At 43.2% G+C, this 21,050-nt stretch overlaps 1 protein-coding gene across 1 annotated transcript in view; it reads right to left on the bottom strand.

Annotated features, from left to right (window-relative positions):
• The window catches only part of ZNF618 (zinc finger protein 618), a 49,961-nt gene that overhangs the window by 19,927 nt on the left and 8,984 nt on the right, over positions 1 to 21,050 (bottom strand). The window contains 7 exon segments of the mRNA XM_083484531.1: positions 506 to 595; positions 4,551 to 4,628; positions 5,532 to 5,621; positions 7,092 to 7,130; positions 8,534 to 8,611; positions 12,658 to 12,896; positions 16,650 to 16,696. Of these exon segments, the coding sequence (XP_083340657.1) occupies positions 506 to 595; positions 4,551 to 4,628; positions 5,532 to 5,621; positions 7,092 to 7,130; positions 8,534 to 8,611; positions 12,658 to 12,896; positions 16,650 to 16,696 (661 nt within the window).

The following is a 21,050-nucleotide window of genomic DNA, read 5'->3' as shown; positions in this document are numbered from 1 at the left end:
TTATTCTGGATTTGAACCCAGATCCCTGGGGTTTCACTCCAGATTCAAACCAAGATTCTCAGGGTCTTATTCTGGATTTGAACCCAGATTCTTGGGGTTTGACTCCAGATTCAAACCCAGATTCTCGGGGTCTTATTCTGGATTTGAACCCAGATCCCCAGTGTTTCACTCCAGATTCAAACCCAGATTTTAGGGGACTTATTCTGGATTTGAACCCAGATCCCCAGGGTTTCACTCCAGATTCAAACCCAGATTTTAGGGGACTTATTCTGGATTTGAACCCAGATCCCCAGGGTTTCACTCCAGATTCAAACCCAGATTCTTGGGGTCTTATTCTGGATTTGAACCCAGATCCCCAGGGTTTCACTCCAGATTCAAACCCAGATTCAACCCCGATTCCTGGGATCTCTTCCCAGATTGGAACCCGGATTCCTTGGGTCTCAAACTGGATCCCAACCCAGATTCTGAGGGTCTTGCACCGGATTCGAACCCGGATTCTACTCACTGATTGGCGCGTGAAGAGCGACGTGTTCCTGGTAAGGGGTGTAATATTTGTATTGCTTGCCGCAGAATTCGCACGTGTAGCTGCCGGTTTCTGTGGGGAGGAAAGACATCACACTGGATCAAGCTGGGATCAACTGGGTCTCCTTTCACCAATTTGAATCCGGATTCCTGGGGTTTGGACCCCGATTCAAATCCGGATTCTTGGGGTCTTGCACCAGATTCGGACCCGGATTCATGGGGTTTTGCACCAGATTTGAACCCAGATTCTTGGGGTCTTGCACCAGATTCTGTGGGGAGAAAAGAGATCAAACTGGATCAAACTGGGGTCAACTGGGTCTCCTTTCACAAATTTGAATCCGGATTCCTGGGGTCTTGCACCAGATTCGGACCCCGGATTCATGGGGTTTTGCACCAGATTCGAAACCGGATTCCAGGGTTCTCGCCCCGGGTTCAAAACCAGATTCAAATCTGGATTTGAACCTGGATTCATGGGGTTTAGACCGGGATTTGAACCCGGATTCCTGGGGTTTTGCACTAGATTTGAACCCGGATTGCTGGTGTTTTGCACTAGATTCGAACCCAGATTCCTGGGGTCTTGCACCGGATTTGAAACCGGATTCTTAGGGTCTTGACCCAGATTTGATTCCCGGCTTCGAACTGGATCAAACTGGGATGAACCAGGTCTCTTTTCCCAGATTCGAACCCGGATTCCTGGGGTCTTGTACTGGATTCTTGGGGTCTTGACCGGGATTTGAACCCGGATTCTCGGTGTCTTGCACCGGATTCGGACCCGGATTCTCGGGGTTTTGTACTGGATTTGAACCCGGAATCTTGGGGTCTTGTCCCGGATTCGGACTGGGATTACAGGGGTCTTGCGCCTGATTCGAACCCAGATTCCTGGGGTCTTGCACCAGATTTGAACCCGGATTCTTGGGGTCTTGCGCCTGATTCGAACCCAGATTCCTGGGGTCTTGCTCCTGATTCGAACCCAGATTCCTGGGGTCTTGCACCAGATTTGAACCCGGATTCGAATCTGGATTCTTGGGGTCTTGCACCAGATTTGAACCCGGATTCGAATCTGGAATCTTGGGGACTTGCACCAGATTCAAACCCGGAATCTTGGGGTCTTGCGCCTGATTCGAACCCAGATTCCTGGGGTCTTGCACCAGATTCGAACCCGGATTTGAACCCGGATTCTTGGGGTCTTGCGCCTGATTCGAACCCAGATTCCTGGGGTCTTGCACCAGATTTGAACCCGGATTCGAATCTGGATTCTTGGGGTCTTGCACCCGATTTGAACCCAGATTCCTGGGGTCTTGCACCAGATTTGAACCCGGATTCGAATCTGGATTCTTGGGATCTTGTACCAGATTTGAACCCGGATTCCTGGGATCTTGCACCGGATTTGAACCCGGATTCCTGGGATCTTGCACCAGATTCAAACCCGGATTCCTGGGATCTTGCACCGGATTCGAACCCGGATTCGAATCTGGATTCTTGGGGCCTTGCACCCGATTCGAACCCAGATAACTGGGGTCTTGCACCAGATTCGAACCCGGATTCGAATCTGGATTCTTGGGGCCTTGCACCCGATTCGAACCCAGATTCCTGGGGTCTTGCACCAGATTTGAACCCGGATTTGAACCTGGATTCTTGGGGTCTTACGCCTGATTCGAACCCGGATTCCTGGGGTCTTGCACCAGATTTGAACCCGGATTCTTGGGGTCTTGCGCCTGATTCGAACCCAGATTCCTGGGGTCTTGCTCCTGATTCGAACCCAGATTCCTGGGGTCTTGCACCAGATTTGAACCCGGATTCGAATCTGGATTCTTGGGGTCTTGCACCAGATTTGAACCCGGATTCGAATCTGGAATCTTGGGGACTTGCACCAGATTCAAACCCGGAATCTTGGGGTCTTGCTCCTGATTCGAACCCAGATTCCTGGGGTCTTGCACCAGATTTGAACCCGGATTTGAACCTGGATTCTTGGGGTCTTGCGCCTGATTCGAACCCAGATTCCTGGGGTCTTGCACCAGATTTGAACCCGGATTCGAATCTGGATTCTTGGGGTCTTGCACCAGATTTGAACCCGGATTCGAATCTGGAATCTTGGGGACTTGCACCAGATTCAAACCCGGAATCTTGGGGTCTTGCTCCTGATTCGAACCCAGATTCCTGGGGTCTTGCACCAGATTTGAACCCGGATTTGAACCTGGATTCTTGGGGTCTTGCGCCTGATTCGAACCCAGATTCCTGGGGTCTTGCACCAGATTTGAACCCGGATTCGAATCTGGATTCTTGGGGTCTTGCACCAGATTTGAACCCGGATTCGAATCTGGAATCTTGGGGACTTGCACCAGATTCAAACCCGGAATCTTGGGGTCTTGCGCCTGATTCGAACCCAGATTCCTGGGGTCTTGCACCAGATTCGAACCCGGATTTGAACCCGGATTCTTGGGGTCTTGCGCCTGATTCGAACCCAGATTCCTGGGGTCTTGCACCAGATTTGAACCCGGATTCGAATCTGGATTCTTGGGGTCTTGCACCCGATTTGAACCCAGATTCCTGGGGTCTTGCACCAGATTTGAACCCGGATTCGAATCTGGATTCTTGGGATCTTGTACCAGATTTGAACCCGGATTCCTGGGATCTTGCACAGGATTTGAACCCGGATTCCTGGGATCTTGCACCAGATTCAAACCCGGATTCCTGGGATCTTGCACCGGATTCGAACCCGGATTCGAATCTGGATTCTTGGGGCCTTGCACCCGATTCGAACCCAGATTCCTGGGGTCTTGCACCAGATTCGAACCCGGATTCGAATCTGGATTCCTGGGGTCTTGCACCTGATTCGAACCCAGACTCCTGGGGTCTTGCACCAGATTTGAACCCGGATTCGAATCTGGATTCTTGGGATCTTGTAGCAGATTCGAACCCGGATTCCTGGGATCTTGCACCAGATTCGAACCCGGATTCCTGGGATCTTGCACCAGATTCGAACCCGGATTCCTGGGATCTTGCACCGGATTCGAACCCGGATTCCTGGGATCTTGCACCGGATTCGAACCCGGATTCCTGGGATCTTGCACCGGATTCGAACCCGGATTCCTGGGATCTTGCACCGGATTCGAACCCGGATTCCTGGGATCTTGCACCGGATTCGAACCCGGATTCCTGGGATCTTGTACTGGATTCAAAGCAGCTATTATTATCACTATTAGTTATTATTATCAATTATGATCATGGTCAATTATTATTAATAAAACATGTATTAACGACCATACCAATTATTAATTATAATATCAACTGTTGTTAATATCCCATTATTATTAACGTCGATATTAATATCTAATATTTTTAATATCTATTATGATTGCTGCTCGTATCAATTGTTAATATCTATTATTTTCAACATCTATTATTATTATTATATATACCAATTATTATTATCTATTATTTTAATCTCTATTATCTATTTCTATTACTAATATCTATTATTGCTATTCACATCAACCGCCAATAGCTATTATTTTTAGCATCTATAATTACGTCTAATATCAATTATTGAGATCTATTGTTTTTAATATCTATTATTATCTATTGTTCTATTTAATATCTATTATTAAGATCTATTATTATTATATTTGATACCTATTATTATCTATTATTCTGCCTAAAATCTATTATTAAGATCTATTATTATTATATTTGATACCTATTATTATCTATTATTCTATTTAAAATCTATTATTAAGATCTATTATTATTATATTTGACACCTATTATTATCTATTATTATTATACCTATTATTAATACCTATTTTTATTATGATCTATTGTTATCAAACTTTATATCTATTGTTATATATTTAATATATTTATTATTATTATTATTATTATTATTATTATTATTATTATTATTATTACTACTACTACTACAAGAAGAATGTTTAAGGATCTCCATTCCCTCTTTCCCCACAACCCCGCCAGATCCCGCATCTTGAGATCCGGTGGATCACTCAAGCCGGATCCCCAGGATCTCGTACTTGGACCAATCTTCTGGAAGGGTTCCGGATCCTCTTCCTTCACCTCGTCTTTGGCGACCATGGCCTGGTCATAGGGATCTAGAAGAGAAGAGCAGGGTGTGACCTTCCGGATCCCTGGATCTCCAGATCTCCGGAACGCCGTTCCACTCCACCCCATTCTGGATCCCGACCCGTTTGACACGGATCCTCCTGGCCTTCCAGATCCCAGACCATCCAAACAGATCCAGCATTCCAGATCCCGGCCCGGCTGCCTGGATCCTCCCAACGTTCCAGATCCCAGACCATCCACATGGATCACCCCGGCGTTTCGGATCCTGACCTGTTCAAATGGATCCTGGCCCATCCGCCCAGATCCTCCCGGCGATCTGGATCCCAGCCCGGCCACACGGAACCTCCTAGCGTTCTGGATCCCGGCCTGTCCACTCAGATCCTCCCTGTGTTCTGGATCCCGACCCATTCAAACGGATCCTCCCGGCGTTCCGGATCCCAACCCATCCGCCCAGATCCTCCCAGCGTTCCGGATCCCAGCCCGGCCACACGGATCACCCCAGCATTACGGATCCCGGCCAATTTTCTGGGATCCCTTCTATCATTCCGGGAAACAGATTGCAGAAGGTCCCTATTTTCACGGGATCGATTAATGATGATGATGATGATAATAATAATAACAATAATATTAATAATAATAAACAACACTAGCACTAATAATAAAGAATATAATAATAATAATTGTATTAATAAACACTAGCACTAATAATAAAGAATATAATAATAATAATAATAATAATAATAATAATAATAATAATAATAATAATAATAATAATAATACCACTGATAATATTAACAAACAACACTAGCAATAATCATCATTAAGAATATGACTATGGCTAATAATTTGGATAATCATTTTCTGCCGTTCCGGGAGGGAAGCGGGATGCGGGGAGGATCCGGGATCCGGTGGATCCCTGGCGATCTACTCACCGTCGACCGCGTGGAGATCGCGGTGCTCCTGGAAGCAACTGTAGTATTTGTACTTCTTCCCGCAAATGTCGCAAGTGTAGCGGAAGTTGTCTGGCGGGATCAGGGGAGAGAGAGAGAGATTGGGCGGATTCCCAGCAGATCCCCCCCAAAAGAGATCCGGTAATAATAATAATAATAATAATAATAATAATAATAATAAATACTAATATTTAATATTACTGCCTAGCGGGATCAGGGGAGAGAGAGAGAGAGAGATTTGGCGGATTCCCAGCAGATCCCCCCCAAAAGAGATCCGGTGGTGGTGGTGATGATGATGATGATGATGATGATAATAATAATTAATATTTAATATTACTGTCTGGCGGGATCAGGGGGGAGAGAGATTTGGCGGATTCCCAGCAGATCCCCCCCAAAAGAGATCCGGTAATAATAATAATAATAATAATAATAATAATAATAATTAATATTTAATATTACTGTCTGGCAGGATCAGGGGAGAGAGAGAGATTTGGCGGATTCCCAGCAGATCCCCCCCAAAAGAGATCCGGTAATAATAATAGCTAATAATTACTACTACTAATAATATTAATAATTTTTAATTATGATTAATATTAGATACAATTATTAATAAACAAGATTAACAACTAGCATTCCTCATATTAACAGCTAATATGATTAATATTAGCAATTAATATGATTAATATTAACAATTAATATATGATTAATATTAGCAATTAATATGATTAATATTAACAATTAATAATATATGATTAATATTACTAATTAAATATGATGAATATTGATAATGAATAAATATTAATAATAAAATACATCATTATCCATAAATATTCATCGTTAATAATATTCGCCATTAATACTTATACACATCATTAATAACAATGAATATCCCTAATGAATATTCCTAATTAATAATGAATATTCATTAACAATATTACACCTCATTAAGAGTATTGAATATTCCAAATTAATAATACATATTCCTCCTTAATAATAATAACACACATTATTATTAGTATTGAATATTCCAAATTAATAATACATATTCCTCCTTAATAATAATAATAATACACATCATTAATAGGACTGAATATTCCTCATTAATAATGTTCGAGATTCCGGGTCAGTCGAGATGAGCCCCTGGGGTATTAATCAATTATTAAATAATAGTTATTAGTTATTAATTATAATAATTATAATTATAATAATTATAATTATAATAATTATAATTAATAATTATTAATAAGGGGGTCGCACCCCAAATCAACACTCGATTCATTGAAGAAGTATCAATTAATTAATGAATAAGCGTTGATTGATTATTAATTGATCCTTATTCATTATTAAGGGGTCCCACCCCGGGCCCCAAATCAACACTCGATTCATTGAAGAAGTATCAATTAATTAATCAATCAGTACTAATTCATTATTAATACTTATTAATACTTATTCATTATTAATGAATAAGTATTAATTAACCAATTAATTTAATTAAGCATTGATTAATTAATTAAGCCTTAATTAATTCCGGCCAATACTTACTGCCTTGGGAAGCCCCTTCGCCCGATGCCACTTCCGTGTCTAGGAAAAGGGGGGGAGCCAATTAATCGATCTTCTTAATAATCAGCCACCAATCGATAATCAATATTACAATCAATATTATTACTAATCACGAGAACGGGAGATCGTCCGTATCAGACGAAAAGGAAACAATAAAAATAAATAATAATAATAATAATAAAATAAGAAACGGAATAATAAAAAACATAATAATAATAATAATAATAATAATAATAATAATAGTAATAATAATAATAAAAATGATAATAAAAAATAAAAATAAAAAGCCTAATAAAAAACAAGAACAGAAAACAAAAAACCAAACATAATAATAATAATAATAATAATAATAAGAAACGGAATAATAAAAAACATAATAATAATAATAATAATGATAATAATAGTAATAATAATAATAAAAATGATAATAAATAAAAAAATAAAAAACCTAATAAAAAACAAGAACATAAAACAAAAAACCAAACATAATAATAATAAAATAAGAAACGGAATAATAAAAAACATAATAATAATAATGATAATAATAAAAATGATAATAAAATAAAAAACCTAATAAAAAACAAGAACATAAAACAAAAAACCAAACATCATAATAATAATAATAATAATAAAATACGTAACAGAATAATAAGAAACATAATAATGATAATAATAATACTAGTAATAATAATAATGATAATAAATAAAATAAAAACCTAATAATAAAAAACCTAATAAAAAACAAGAACATAAAACAAAAAACCTATAATAATAATAATAATAATAATAATAATAATAATAATAATAATAATAATAATGATGAAAACTAAATAAACCGATTAGCGATTAATTCTCGATCCGGTTTGAACCCGGGTCCGGGACTCGAACCCGTTAATAAAAAAATAAATAATAATAAGTAATAATAAAATAAAGGAAGAAACAGAATAATAAAAAACAATGTTAATAATAATAATAATAATAATAATAAATAAATAAAATAAAAACACAATAATAAAATAGAAAACGTAATAAAATACAAGAACAAAAAACCATAAACCTAATAAAATAAAATAATAATAATAATAATGAAAAACGAAGGCAAAAAATTAAAACGAAGCGCTGAATAATAATAAGAATGAATAAATGAAATACAAACACAATAATAAAATAAAAACCCTAATAAAAAACTATAACAAAAACAAAAAACCTAAAATAATAATAATAGTAATAATAATAATAATGTAATAATCTAATAATAATAATGTAAACATAACAATAATAATAATAATAACAATATAATAATAATAATAATAATAATAATAATAATAATAATAATAATAATAATAATAATAAAACTAAATAAACCGATTCGCCATTCATTCTCGATCCGGTTTGAACCCGGATCCGGGACTCGAACCCGTTACCTCGGTGCGCCCGGACGTGGGTCTGGAAGCAGTTGTAGTACTTGTACTTCTTGCCGCAGATCCCGCACTCGTAGGAGCCTGGAAGAGAAGCGGAGCGGGACTCAAACCGCAGTCAAACCAGATTCAAACCAGTTTCCTCCTCCTAGGATTGGGGATTTGAACCCGGAACCCCAGACTGGAACCAGATTCAAACCAGATTCGAATCAGTTTCCTCCTCCTAAGACTGGGGATTTGAACCCGGAACCCCAGACTCAAACCGGATTCAAATCAGTTTCCTCCTCCTAAGACTGGGGATTTGAACCCGGAACCCCGGACTCAAACCGGACTCAAACCAGTTTCCTCCTCCTAGGGATGGGGATTTGAACCCGGATTCGAATCAGTTTCCTCCTCCTGGGAACAGGGATTTGAACCCAGAACCCCGGACTCAAACCAGTGTCCTCCTCCTAGGGATGGGGATTTGAACCCGGACTCAAACCGGATTCGAATCAGTTTCCTCCTCCTAGGATTGGGGATTTGAACCTGGAACCCCAGACTGGAACCGGATTCGAATCAGTTTCCTCCTCCTAGGATTGGGGATTTGAACCTGGAACCCCAGACTGGAACCAGATTCGAATCAGTTTCCTCCTCCTAGGACCTGGGATTTGAACCCGGAACACCAGATGGGAACCGGATTCAAACCGGATTCCTCCTCAGACGGGATTTGAACCCGGAACCCCAGACTTGAACTGGATTTGAATCAGTTTCCTCCTCCTAGGATTGGGGATTTGAACCCGGAACCCCAGACTGGAACCGGATTCAAACTGGATTCAAATCAGTTTCCTCCTCCTGGGAACAGGGATTTGAACCCAGAACTGGAGACTCGAACCCGGAACCCCATACTTCTTGCCGCAGATCCCGCACTTGTAAGAGCCCGGAAGAGAAGCAGAGGGGGACTCGAACCGGAGTCAAACCAGTTGCCTCCGTCTACAAACTCCTAGAAATTGGGGAATGGAAGCCGGATTCAAGCCAGTTTCCTCCTCCTAGGACTGGGGATTTGAACCCGGAACCCCAGACTTGAACCGGATTCGAATCCAGATTCAAACCAGTTTTCTCCTCCTAAGACTGGGGATTTGAACCCGGATTTGAATCAGTTTTCTCCTCCTAGAAATTGGGGATTTGAACCCGAACCTTCTGGACTCAAACTGGATTCGAATCCAGATTCAAACCAGTGTCCTCCTAGAAACTGGGGATTTGAACCCAGAACCCCAGACTTGAACCAGATTCAAACCGGATTCAAACCAGTTTCCTCCTCCTAAGACTAGGGATTTGAACCCGGAACCCCAGACCTGTACCGGATTCAAACCGGATTCAAACCAGTTTCCTCCTCCTAAGACTGGGGATTTGAACCCGGAACCCCAGACTTGAACTGGATTTGAACCGGATTCGAATCAGTTTCCTCCTCCTAGGACCAAGATTTGAACCCGGAAACCCAAATTTCAACCAGATTTGAACCAGTTTCCTCCTCCTAGGACCAAGATTTGAACCCGGAACCCCAGACTTGAACCAGATTCAAACTGGATTCGAACCAGTTTCCTCCTCCTAAAACTGGGGATTTGAACCCGGAACTCCATACTTGAACCGGATTTGAACCCGGATTCAAACCGGATTTGAATCCGGATTCGAACCAGTTTCCTCCTCTTAGGACTGGGGATTTGAACCCGGAACCCCAGACTTGAACCGGATTCAAACCGGATTTGAACCAGTTTTGTCCTCCTAGGACTAGGGATTTGAACCCGGAACTCCAGACTTGAACCAGATTTGAACCCGGATTCAAACCGGATTTTAATCCGGATTCAAACTAGTTTCCTCCTCTTAGGACTGGGGATTTGAACCCGGAACTCCATACTTGAACCGGATTCAAACCGGAAGCCAGACCCCTAACCAAAGGGTCTCCTGACCCCTAACCCAAAGGACCCCTGACCCCCAACAAGAAGGGTTAACTGACCCCCAACCCAAAGGGTCCCCCCAGTTTCCCTGACCCCCAACCAACTCCGCCCCACAGAAAATAGGGGTCACGCCACCAACCTAGCTTACCGAGGGTCTCCTGACCCCCAACCAGAAGGGTCCCCCCGTTTCCTTGACCCCCAACAAAAGGCTCCCTCTGACCCCCAACCAGAAGGGTCCCTCGTGCGACCCCTAACCAAAAGGGGTCCCTGACCCCCAAGCCAAAGGGTCTCCTGACCCCTAACCCAAAGGGCCCCCCAGTTTCCCTGACCCCAAACTGAAAGGGCCCCTGACCCATAACAAAAGGGTCCTCCGACCCCCAACAAAAAGGGTTCCCTGACCCCCAACCCAAAGGGTTTCCCCAGTTTCCCTGACCCCAACCAACTCCGCCCCACAGAAAATGGGGGTCACACCACCAACCTAGCTTAACGAGGGTCTCCTGACCCCCAACCCATAGGGTCCCCTGACCCCCAACCAGAAGGGCCCCCCAGTTTCCTTGACCCCCAACCCAAAGGGTCCCCTGACCCCCAACCAGAAGGGTCCCCTGACCCCCAACCAGAAGGGTCCCCCCGTTTCCTTGACCCCTAACCCAAAGGGTCCCCTGACCCCCAACCAGAAGAGTCCCCTGACCCCTAACCAAAAGGGGTCCCTGACCCCCAAGCAAAAGGGTCTCCTGACCCCTAACCCAAAGGGCCCCCCAGTTTCCCTGACCCCAAACCAAAAGGGCCCCTGACCCATAACCAAACCTTTCCCTGACCCCCAACCGCCTCTGCCCCACGGAAAATAGGGGTCGCCCCACCCACCCACCAAAAGGCTCCCCTGACCCCAAACTGAAAGGGCCCCTGACCCATAACAAAAGGGCCCCTGACCCCCAAGCCAAAGGGCCCCCCAGTTTCCCTGACCCCCAACAAAAGGGTCCCTCTGACCCCAAACCAGAAGGGTCCCTCATGCGACCCCTAACCAAAAGGGGTCCCTGACCCCCAAGCCAAAGGGTCTCCTGACCCCTAACCCAAAGGGCCCCCCAGTTTCCCTGACCCCCAACAAAATGGTCGCTCACACAAAAGGGTCCCTGACCCCCTAACCCAAAGGAGTCCCTGACCATAACCCAAAGGGGCCCCCCAGTTTCCCTGACCCCTAACCAACCCTGCCCCACGGAAAATAGGGGTCGCGCCACCCGCCAAAAGGCTCCCCTGACCCCAAACCCAAAAGGTCCCCCCAGTTTCCCCGACCCCCAACCAAAGGCCCACAGAAAATGGGGGTCGTTTTCCCGACCCCCAACCCGCTCCGCCCCACAGAAAATAGGGATTGTTTCCCTGACCCCCAACCGCCTCTACCCCATGGAAAATAGGGGTCGCACCACCCACCGACCAAAAGGCTCCCCTGGCCCCCAACCCAAAGGGCCCCCCAGTTTCCCCGACCCCCAACCAACTCTGCCCCACGGAAAATAGGGGTCATGCCACCCACCCACCAAAAGGCTCCCCTGACCCCCAAACCCAATGGGTCCCGACCCCAAAGGGTCCCCCTGACCCATAACCGACCCCCAACCGCCTCCGCCCCACAGAAAATAGGGGTCGCACCACCCACCTAGCTTCCCCAGCCTCCCAACTGACCCAAAGGGTCCCCGACCCCCAAGTCGAGGGTCCTGACCCCTAACCAAACCTTCCCCTGCCCCCCAACCGCCTCCGCCCCACAGAAAAAAGGGGTCGCGCCACCCACCCACCCAAAGGCTCCTTTGACCCCCAACCCAAAAGTTCCCCGCGGTTTCCCTGACCCCCAACCAAAGGCCCACAGAAAATAGGGGTTGTTTCCCTGACCCCCAACTGCCCCCCACCCCCCAGAAAATAGGGGTCGCACCCCCCACCTAGCTTACCCAGCGTCCCGACTGAAGGGGTCGCCTAACCCAAAGGGTCCCCGACCCCCAACCCAAGGGGCCCCTGACCCATAACCGACCCCCAACCCACTCTGCCCCACAGAAAATAGGGGTCGCACCACCCACCTAGCTTACCCAGCGTCCCAACTGACCCAAAGGGTCCCCGACCCCCAAGTCAAGGGTCCTGACCCCTAACCCAACCTCTCCCTGACCCATAACCGACCCCCAACCCACTCTGCCCCACAGAAAATAGGGGTCGCACCTAGCTTACCCAGGGTCTGCTGGCTGCGGACCCCGCCCAGGACGACGCAGATCTCGGCGGGGGCTGCCCCACGGCCCCCTTTGCGGGGCTCCGTGGGGCCGCCGTGGGGCCAGGCGAAGTCGTCGGGGGTCTCGGTCTTGACGGTGACTTGGGGGGCAGGCGGGGGCGGGGCCTCCTCGCTGGGCGGGGCCGAGTCGGAGGCCGGCGAATCGGAGGCCGGCATGGCGGCGGCCGAGGGGGGCGGGTCTCTGTGGGGCAGAGAAAGGGGTCAGAAAAAGGGGGCAGAGACTGGGGGACGATGGGGGTCTTTAATGGGGGACTGGGAGTGTGGGGCGGAGCAGACTGGGAATGGGGGGCTGGGACTGGGAAGCTGGGGGTGTGGGGCTGGGAGACTGGGAATGGGGGGCAGGCAGACTGGGAATGGGGGTTTTTTAATGGGAAACTGGGACTGGGAATGGGGGACTGGGAGACTGGGAATGGGGGGCTAGGACTGGGAATGGGGGTCTTTTAATGGGAGACTGGGAATGGGGGGCTGGGAGTGTGGGGCTGGGAGACTGGGAATGGGCTACTGGGAATGTGGGGCTAGGACTGGGAATGGGGGTATTTTACTGGGAGACTGGGAATGGGGGGCTGGGAGTGTGGGGCTGGGAGACTGGGAATGGGGGTCTTTAATGGGAAACTGGGAGACTGGGAATGTGGGGCAGAGCAGATTGGGAATGGGCTACTGGGAATGTGGGGCTAGGACTGGGAATAGGGGTCTTTTAATGGGAGACTGGGAGTGTGGGGCTGGGAGACTGGGAGTGTGGGGCAGACCGGACTGGGAATGGGGGGCTGGGAGACTGGGAATGGGATACTGGGAGACTGGGAATGTGGGGCTAGGACTGGGTGTCTTTTAATGGGAGACTGGGAGTGTGGGGCAGACCGGACTGGGAATGGGGGGCTGGGACTGGGAAACGGGGAGTGTGGGGCTGGGGGGCTGGGAGTGTGGGGCAGACCGGACTGGGAATGGGGGGCTGGGACTGGGAAATGGGGAGTGTGGGGCTGGGGGACTGGAGTGTGGGGCAGACCGGACTGGGAATGGGGGGCTGGGACTGGGAAACGGGGAGTGTGGGGCTGGGGGTGTGGGGCAGACCGGACTGGGAATGGGGGGCTGGGACTGGGAAATGGGGAGTGTGGGGCTGGGGGGCTGGGAGTGTGGGGCAGACCGGACTGGGAATGGGGGGCTGGGAGTGGGAAACTGGGAGTGTGGGGCTGGGGGACTGGGAGTTTGGGGCAGACCTGACTGGGAATGGGGGGCTGGGAGTGGGAAACTGGGAGTGTGGGGCTGGGGGACTGGGAGTTTGGGGCAGACCGGACTGGGAATGAGGGGCCGGGACTGGGAATGGGGGGCTGGGACTGGGAAACGGGATACTGGGAGACTGGGAATGTGGGGCTAGGACTGGCTGTCTTTTAATGGGAGACTGGGAGTGTGGGGCAGAGCAGACTGAGAATGGGGGGCAGGGAGACTGGGAATGTGGGGCTAGGACTGGGAATGGGGGTTTTTTAATGGGAGGCAAACTGGGAATGGGGGCAGGCAGACTGGGAATGGGCTACTGGGAATGTGGGGCTAGGACTGGGAATGGGGGTCTTTTAATGGGAAACTGGGAATGGGGGGCTGGGAATGGGGGGCTAGGACTGGGAATGGGCTACTGGGAATGTGGGGCTAGGACTGGGAATGGGGGTCTTTTAATGGGAAACTGGGAATGGGGGGCTGGGAATGTGGGGCTAGGACTGGGAATGGGCTACTGGGAATGTGGGGCTAGGACTGGGAATGGGGGTCTTTTAATGGGAAACTGGGAATGGGGGGCTGGGAATGTGGGGCTAGGACTGGGAATGGGCTACTGGGAATGTGGGGCTAGGACTGGGAATGGGGGTCTTTTAATGGGAGACTGGGAATGGGGGTCTTTAATGGGAAACTGGGAGACTGGGAATGGGGGGCAGAGCAGACTGGGAATGGGCTACTGGGAATGTGGGGCTAGGACTGGGAATGGGGGTCTTTTAATGAGAGACGGGGAATGGGGGGCAGACAGACTGGGAATGGGGGTCTTTTAATGGGAAACTGGGAGTGTGGGGCTGGGACTGGGTCTTTTAATGGAAGACTGGGACTGGGAATGGGGGACTGGGAGACTGGGAATGGGAGGCTAGGACTGGGAATGGGGGTCTTTTAATGGGAGACTGGGAATGGAAATGGGGGGCAGGGAGACTGGGACTGGGGGACTGGGAATGTGGGTCTTTAATGGGAGACTGGGAATGGGGACTGGGAGACTGGGAATGGTCTACTGGGTATGTGGGGCAGGGAGACTGGGAATGGGAGACTGGGAAAGGGGGGCAGGGAGACTGGGAATGGGTCTTTTAATGGGGGACTGGGAGACTGGGAATGTGGGGCTAGGACTGGGAATGGGGGTCTTTAACGGGAAACTGGGAATGGGGGACTGGGAAAGGGGGAATGGGATACTGGGAATGGGGGCAAGGAGAACTGGGAATAGGGGACTGGGAATGGGGGTCTTTAATGGGGGACTGGGAGTGTGAGACTGGGAATGGGATACTGGGAGACTGGGAATGGGGCTTTAAATGGGGGACGGGGAGACTGGGAATGGGATACTGGGAGAGTGGAACTGGGAGACTGGGAATGGGGGACTGGGAGACTGGGAATGGGGGTCTTTTAATGGGGGACTGGGAGACTGGGAATGGGGAACTGGGAATGGGGGACTGGGAGACGAACTGGGAGACTGGGAATGGGGGACTGGGAGACTGGGAATGGGGGTCTTTTAATGGGGGACTGGGAGACTGGGAATGGGGAACTGGGAATGGGGGACTGGGAGACTGGGAATGGGGAACTGGGAATGGGGGACTGGGAGACTGGGAATGGGGGACTGGCAGACTGGGAATGGGGAACTGGGAGACTGGGAATGGGGGTCTTTTAATGGGGGACTGGGAGACTGGGAATGGGGAACTGGGAATGGGGGACTGGGAGACTGCGAATGGGGAACTGGGAATGGGGGTCTTTAATGGGGGACTGGGAGTGTGAGACTGGGAATGGGGCTTTAAATGGGGGGCAGGGAGACTGGGAATGGGGGACTGGGAGACTGGGAATGGGGGACTGGGAGACTGGGAATGGCGGTCTGGGAGACTGGAACTGGGAGACTGGGAATGGGGGACTGGGAGACTGGAACTGGGAGACTGGGAATGGCGGACTGGGAGACTGGGAATGGGGAACTGGGAATGGGATACTGGGAGACTGGGAATGGGGGACTGGGAGACTGGGAATGGGGGACTGGGAGACTGGGAATGGGGGACTGGGAGACTGGGAATGGGGGTCTTTTAATGGGGGACTGGGGGACTGGGAATGAGGAACTGGGAATGGGGGACTGGGAGACTGGGAATGGGAAACTGGGAATGGGTGTCTTTAATGGGGGACTGGGAGTGTGAGACTGGGAATGGGATACTGGGAGACTGGAACTGGGAGACTGGGAATGGGGGTCTTTTAATGGGAGACTGGGAGACTGGGAATGGGGAACTGGGAATGGGAGCCTGTTAATGGGAGACTGGGAATGGGGGCTTCTTAATGGGACACTGGGACTGGGAAACTGGGACTGGGCGTCTCTTAATGGGAGACTGGGACTGGGAGCCCTTTAATGGGAGACTGGGATTGGGGTACTGGGAATGGGAGCCTGTTAATGGGAAACTGGGAATGCGGGACTGGGAGCCTTTGAATAATAATGACGTAATAATAATTATAATAAATAATAATATTAATAAATGATACTAAATAATAATAATAATAATAATAATAATAATGTTTCACTGTTGTACTTTTGGTTGCCATGACGATGGTTTTGGTTTTTGCTTTGTAGTTCCTGCCATTGCTATTATTATTATTAATTACTATTATTAACTATTATCATTGTTATTAATAATATTATTATTATCATTATGAATATTATTATTATCGTTATTAATACCTGCTGGCGGAAGCTCTTTTGCCAACGCTGCTGACGCTGCCCTCGGCCTGTGGATAATAAAAATAAATATTAATATTAATAATACTAATAATATCTGAAACCAACGTTAGAAACTCAGGTCTATTGTTATTAATAATAATGATAATATTTAAAACCAGTTAGAAACTCAGATATACTGCCATTAATAATAATATCTGAAACCAGGGTTAGAAACTCAGATCTCTTGCCATTATTATTATTAATAATAATAATAATAATATTTGAAACCAGGATTAGAAACAGATATATTGCCATTATTATTATCATTATTATAATAAACCAGGGTTAGAAACTCAGATCTCTTGCCATTATTAATAATAATACTAATAATATTTGAAACCAGGGTTCGTAACTGATATATTGCCATTAATAATACTAATAATAATATTTGAAACCAGGGTTAGAAACTCAGATATATTGCTATTATTATTATTATTACTGTTATTATTATTATTATTATTAGAAACCAGGGTTAGAAACTCAGATCTCTTGCCATTAATAATAATAATAATAATAATAATACTAATAATATTTGAAACCAGGATTAGAAAGATATATTGCCATTATTATTATTATTATTAGAAACCAGGGTTAGAAACTCAGATATATTGACAATAATAATAATAATAATAATAATATTTGAAACCAGGGTTAGAAACTCAGATATATTGCCATTAATAATAATAATAATAATAATAATAATACTAATAATATTTGAAACCAGGATTAGAAACAGATATATTGCCATTATTATTATTAGAAACCAGGGTTAGAATCTCAGATCTCTTGCCATTATTAATAATAATAATACTAATAATATTTGAAACCAGGATTAGAAACAGATATATTACCATTATTATTATTATTATTATTAGAAACCAGGGTTGGAAACTCAGATATATTGCCATTAATAATAATAATACTAATAATATTTGAAACCAGGGTTAGAAACTCAGATATATTCCCATTATTATTATTATTATTATTATTATTATTATTATTTCAAACCAGGGTTAGAAACTCAGATATATTGTGATTATTATTATTAGAAACCAGGGTTAGAAGCTCGGATATATTGCCATTAATAATAATAATAATAATAATAATAAAAACCAGGGTTAGAAAATCAGATATATTGTGATTATTAATAATAATAATAATATTTGAAACCAGGGTTAGAAAGTCAGATATATTGCCATTATTATTATTATTATTAGAAACAAGGGTTAGAAACTCAAGATATATTGCCATTAATAATAATAATACTAATAATATTTGAAACCAGGGTTAGAAACTCAGATATATTGCCATTATTATTATTATTATTATTATTATTTCAAACCAGGGTTAGAAACTCAGATATATTGTGATTATTATTATTAGAAACCAGGGTTAGAAGCTCGGATATATTGCCAATAATAATAATAATAATAATAATAAAAACCAGGGTTAGAAAATCAGATATATTGCGATTATTAATAATAATAATAATATTTGAAACCACGGTTAGTAACTGATAGCCTGCCATTTATAATACTAATAATAATATTTGAAACCAGGGTTAGAAAGTCAGATATATTGCTATTAATAATAACAGTAATAATAATAATAATAATAATAATAATAATAATAATAATAATAATAGAGATCAGGGTTAGAAACAGATATCTTGCCATTAATAATAGTAATAATATTAAAAACCAGGGTTAGAAACTCAGATATATTGTGATTCATAATAATAATAATAATAATAATAGAAACTGAAAGCCTGCCATTAATAATACTAATAATATTTGAAACCAGGGTTAGAAACTCAGATATATTGCTATTAATAACAGTAGTAGTAGTAGTAGTAATAATAATAATAATAATAATAACAATAATATCTTGCCCATCCGGCTAGCCACTCTGGGGTTGCTATTATTATTATTATTATTATTATTATTATTAGCTTCACGCGTTGTCAATAAACCGCCGAAATCATTTAGCAAAAATCCAACATATAATATTTAACTATTATTATTATTATTATTAGTTTCATACCGCCGATAACTATTAATAATCTACCATTTCCAAAATAATAATAATTAAGAATAATTCCCAAAATAATAGTGATCATAGTGATAATCCAAAAACAATCATCTAAAAGTCAACGTATTAACACTAATAATCGCTATTAATAACTAATGATAACTATTAATAATCGACCATTTCCAAAATAAGAATAATAACAATAATAATAAAGAATAATAATTAAGAATAATTCCCAAAATAATAGTGATCATTGTGATAATCCAAAAATAATCATCTAAAAGTCAAGGTATTAACACTAATAATCGCTATTAATAACTAATGATAACTATGAATAATCTACCATTTCCAAAATAATAATAATAAATAATAATTCCCAAAATAATAGCGATCATAGTTATAATCCAAAAACAATAACCTAAAAGTCAACATATTAACACTAATAATCGCTATTAATAACTAATAACTATGAATAATCTACCATTTCCAAAATAATAACAATAACAATAATAATAAAGAATAATAAAGAATAATTCCCAAAATAATAGTGATCATAGTGATCATCCAAAAAACAATAACCTAAAAGTCAACATATTAGCACTAATAATCGCTATTAATCACTAATAACAAGGATCTATCACCTACAGTTTCCAAAATAATCATAATAATAATATCTAATTTTTCTTTCTTTTTCTCCCCCTGGCGAGGTTTGGAAAGAAATATTTGCTAGAAAATATATATTCAATATTCGAGATAAAATCGGATATATAAATATTCGATATCCGAGACGATTTCCGGAAGCCAGGGGGAAAAAAATCAGAAAAAAATTTCAAATTAGCCAATTAGGGGAAGGAGGGAAATTAATTTAAACGAAATTCCAGGGGAAACGAAAGCAATTCCAGCTCGGAATTTCCCCCCATTTAATTCTGATTATTCTCAATTCTTGCATTTCCTCCTAATTAAAAAATCCACCTGATTTTTAGCTAATTTCGGGCTAATTTCCCTGATTTTTTGCAAAGCTCGTCTGGCTGCCTAAATTCGTCGGTCGGCCATCTTGAAATTCCAGATTTTTTTATTTCATTTTTTCTTCCCCAAATAAAATAAAAATAAAATAAAAATTCCATTTATTGCATTTCATTGCATTTCATTGCATTTATTTCCCCCCCTTCTTCCTTCTCTCTCCAATCTCTTTTTATTTTTAATTTTTACGTGAATTAAGAAAGGAAGGAATGCAAAAGGGGAAAAGGAGGGGGAGGAAAAAGGGAGGAGGGAAAAGGGGAGGAAAAAAAGGAATTTTTTTCGGATGCAAAATGGCCTGGTTTGCATTGAAATGAAGGGAGGAAGGGGCTTTTTAACGAGCTTTTATTGTGCAAAAAATAAAATTAAATCCCCTTTGCATGGGAGAGAAAGGGGGATTTTTAATGAGATTTATTTTGCAAAAAATGGAAATAAAATGGAATAAAATCTCGTTTGCATGGAAGAGGAAGGGGGGTTTTTAATGAGATTTATTTTGCAAAAAATGGAAATAAAATGGAATAAAATCCAGTTTGCATGGAAGAGAAAGGAGGTTTTGCAAAGAATAAAATAAAATAAAATCCTGTTTGCATTGAAGAGAAAGATTTTTGCAAAGGATAAAATAGAATAAATTAAAATAAAATCCTGTTTGCCATGAAGAGAAATGAGATTTGGAAGGGCTTGATTTTGCAAAAATAAAATAGAATTAAAATAGAATAAAATCGGTTTTGCATGCATAATTCGCCCCAGGGAGCATTGGGAAGGATTGCAAGAATTGCAATGAAAAAATAGAAATAATTGCAATTAAAAATAGGACTTAAAGAAAGGTTTTCATGTGCATTTGGAAGGATTGCAAGGGAGGAATCGAAATTGAAAAATAGAAATAATTGCAATTAAAAATAGGAATTAAAGGAAGGTTTTCATGTGCATTTGGAAGGATTGCAAGGGAAGAATTGGAATTAAAAAATAGGAATAATTGCAATGAAAAATAGGAATTAAAGGAAGGTTTTCATGTGCATTTGGAAGGATTGCAAGGAAAGAATTTAATGAAAAAATAGGAATAATTGCAAATAAAAACAGGAATTAAAGGAAGGTTTTCATGTGCATTTGCAAGGATTGCAAGGAAAGAATTTAATGAAAAAATAGAAATAATTGCAATTAAAAATAGGAATTAAAGGAAGGTTTTCATGTGCATTTTGGAAGGATTGCAAGGGAAGAATTGGAATTAAAAAATAGGAATAATTGCAATTAAAAATAGGAATTAAAGGAAGGTTTTCATGTGCATTTGGAAGGATTGCAAGGGAGGAATCGAAATTG

Source organism: Podarcis liolepis (assembly GCF_965112155.1).
Source record: "Podarcis liolepis genome assembly, chromosome: Z".
In the NCBI taxonomy this organism is placed as follows: Eukaryota; Metazoa; Chordata; class Lepidosauria; order Squamata; family Lacertidae; genus Podarcis; species Podarcis liolepis.
Note: the sequence above shows the minus strand (reverse complement) of the source record. Positions and strands in the feature narration are given on the sequence as shown.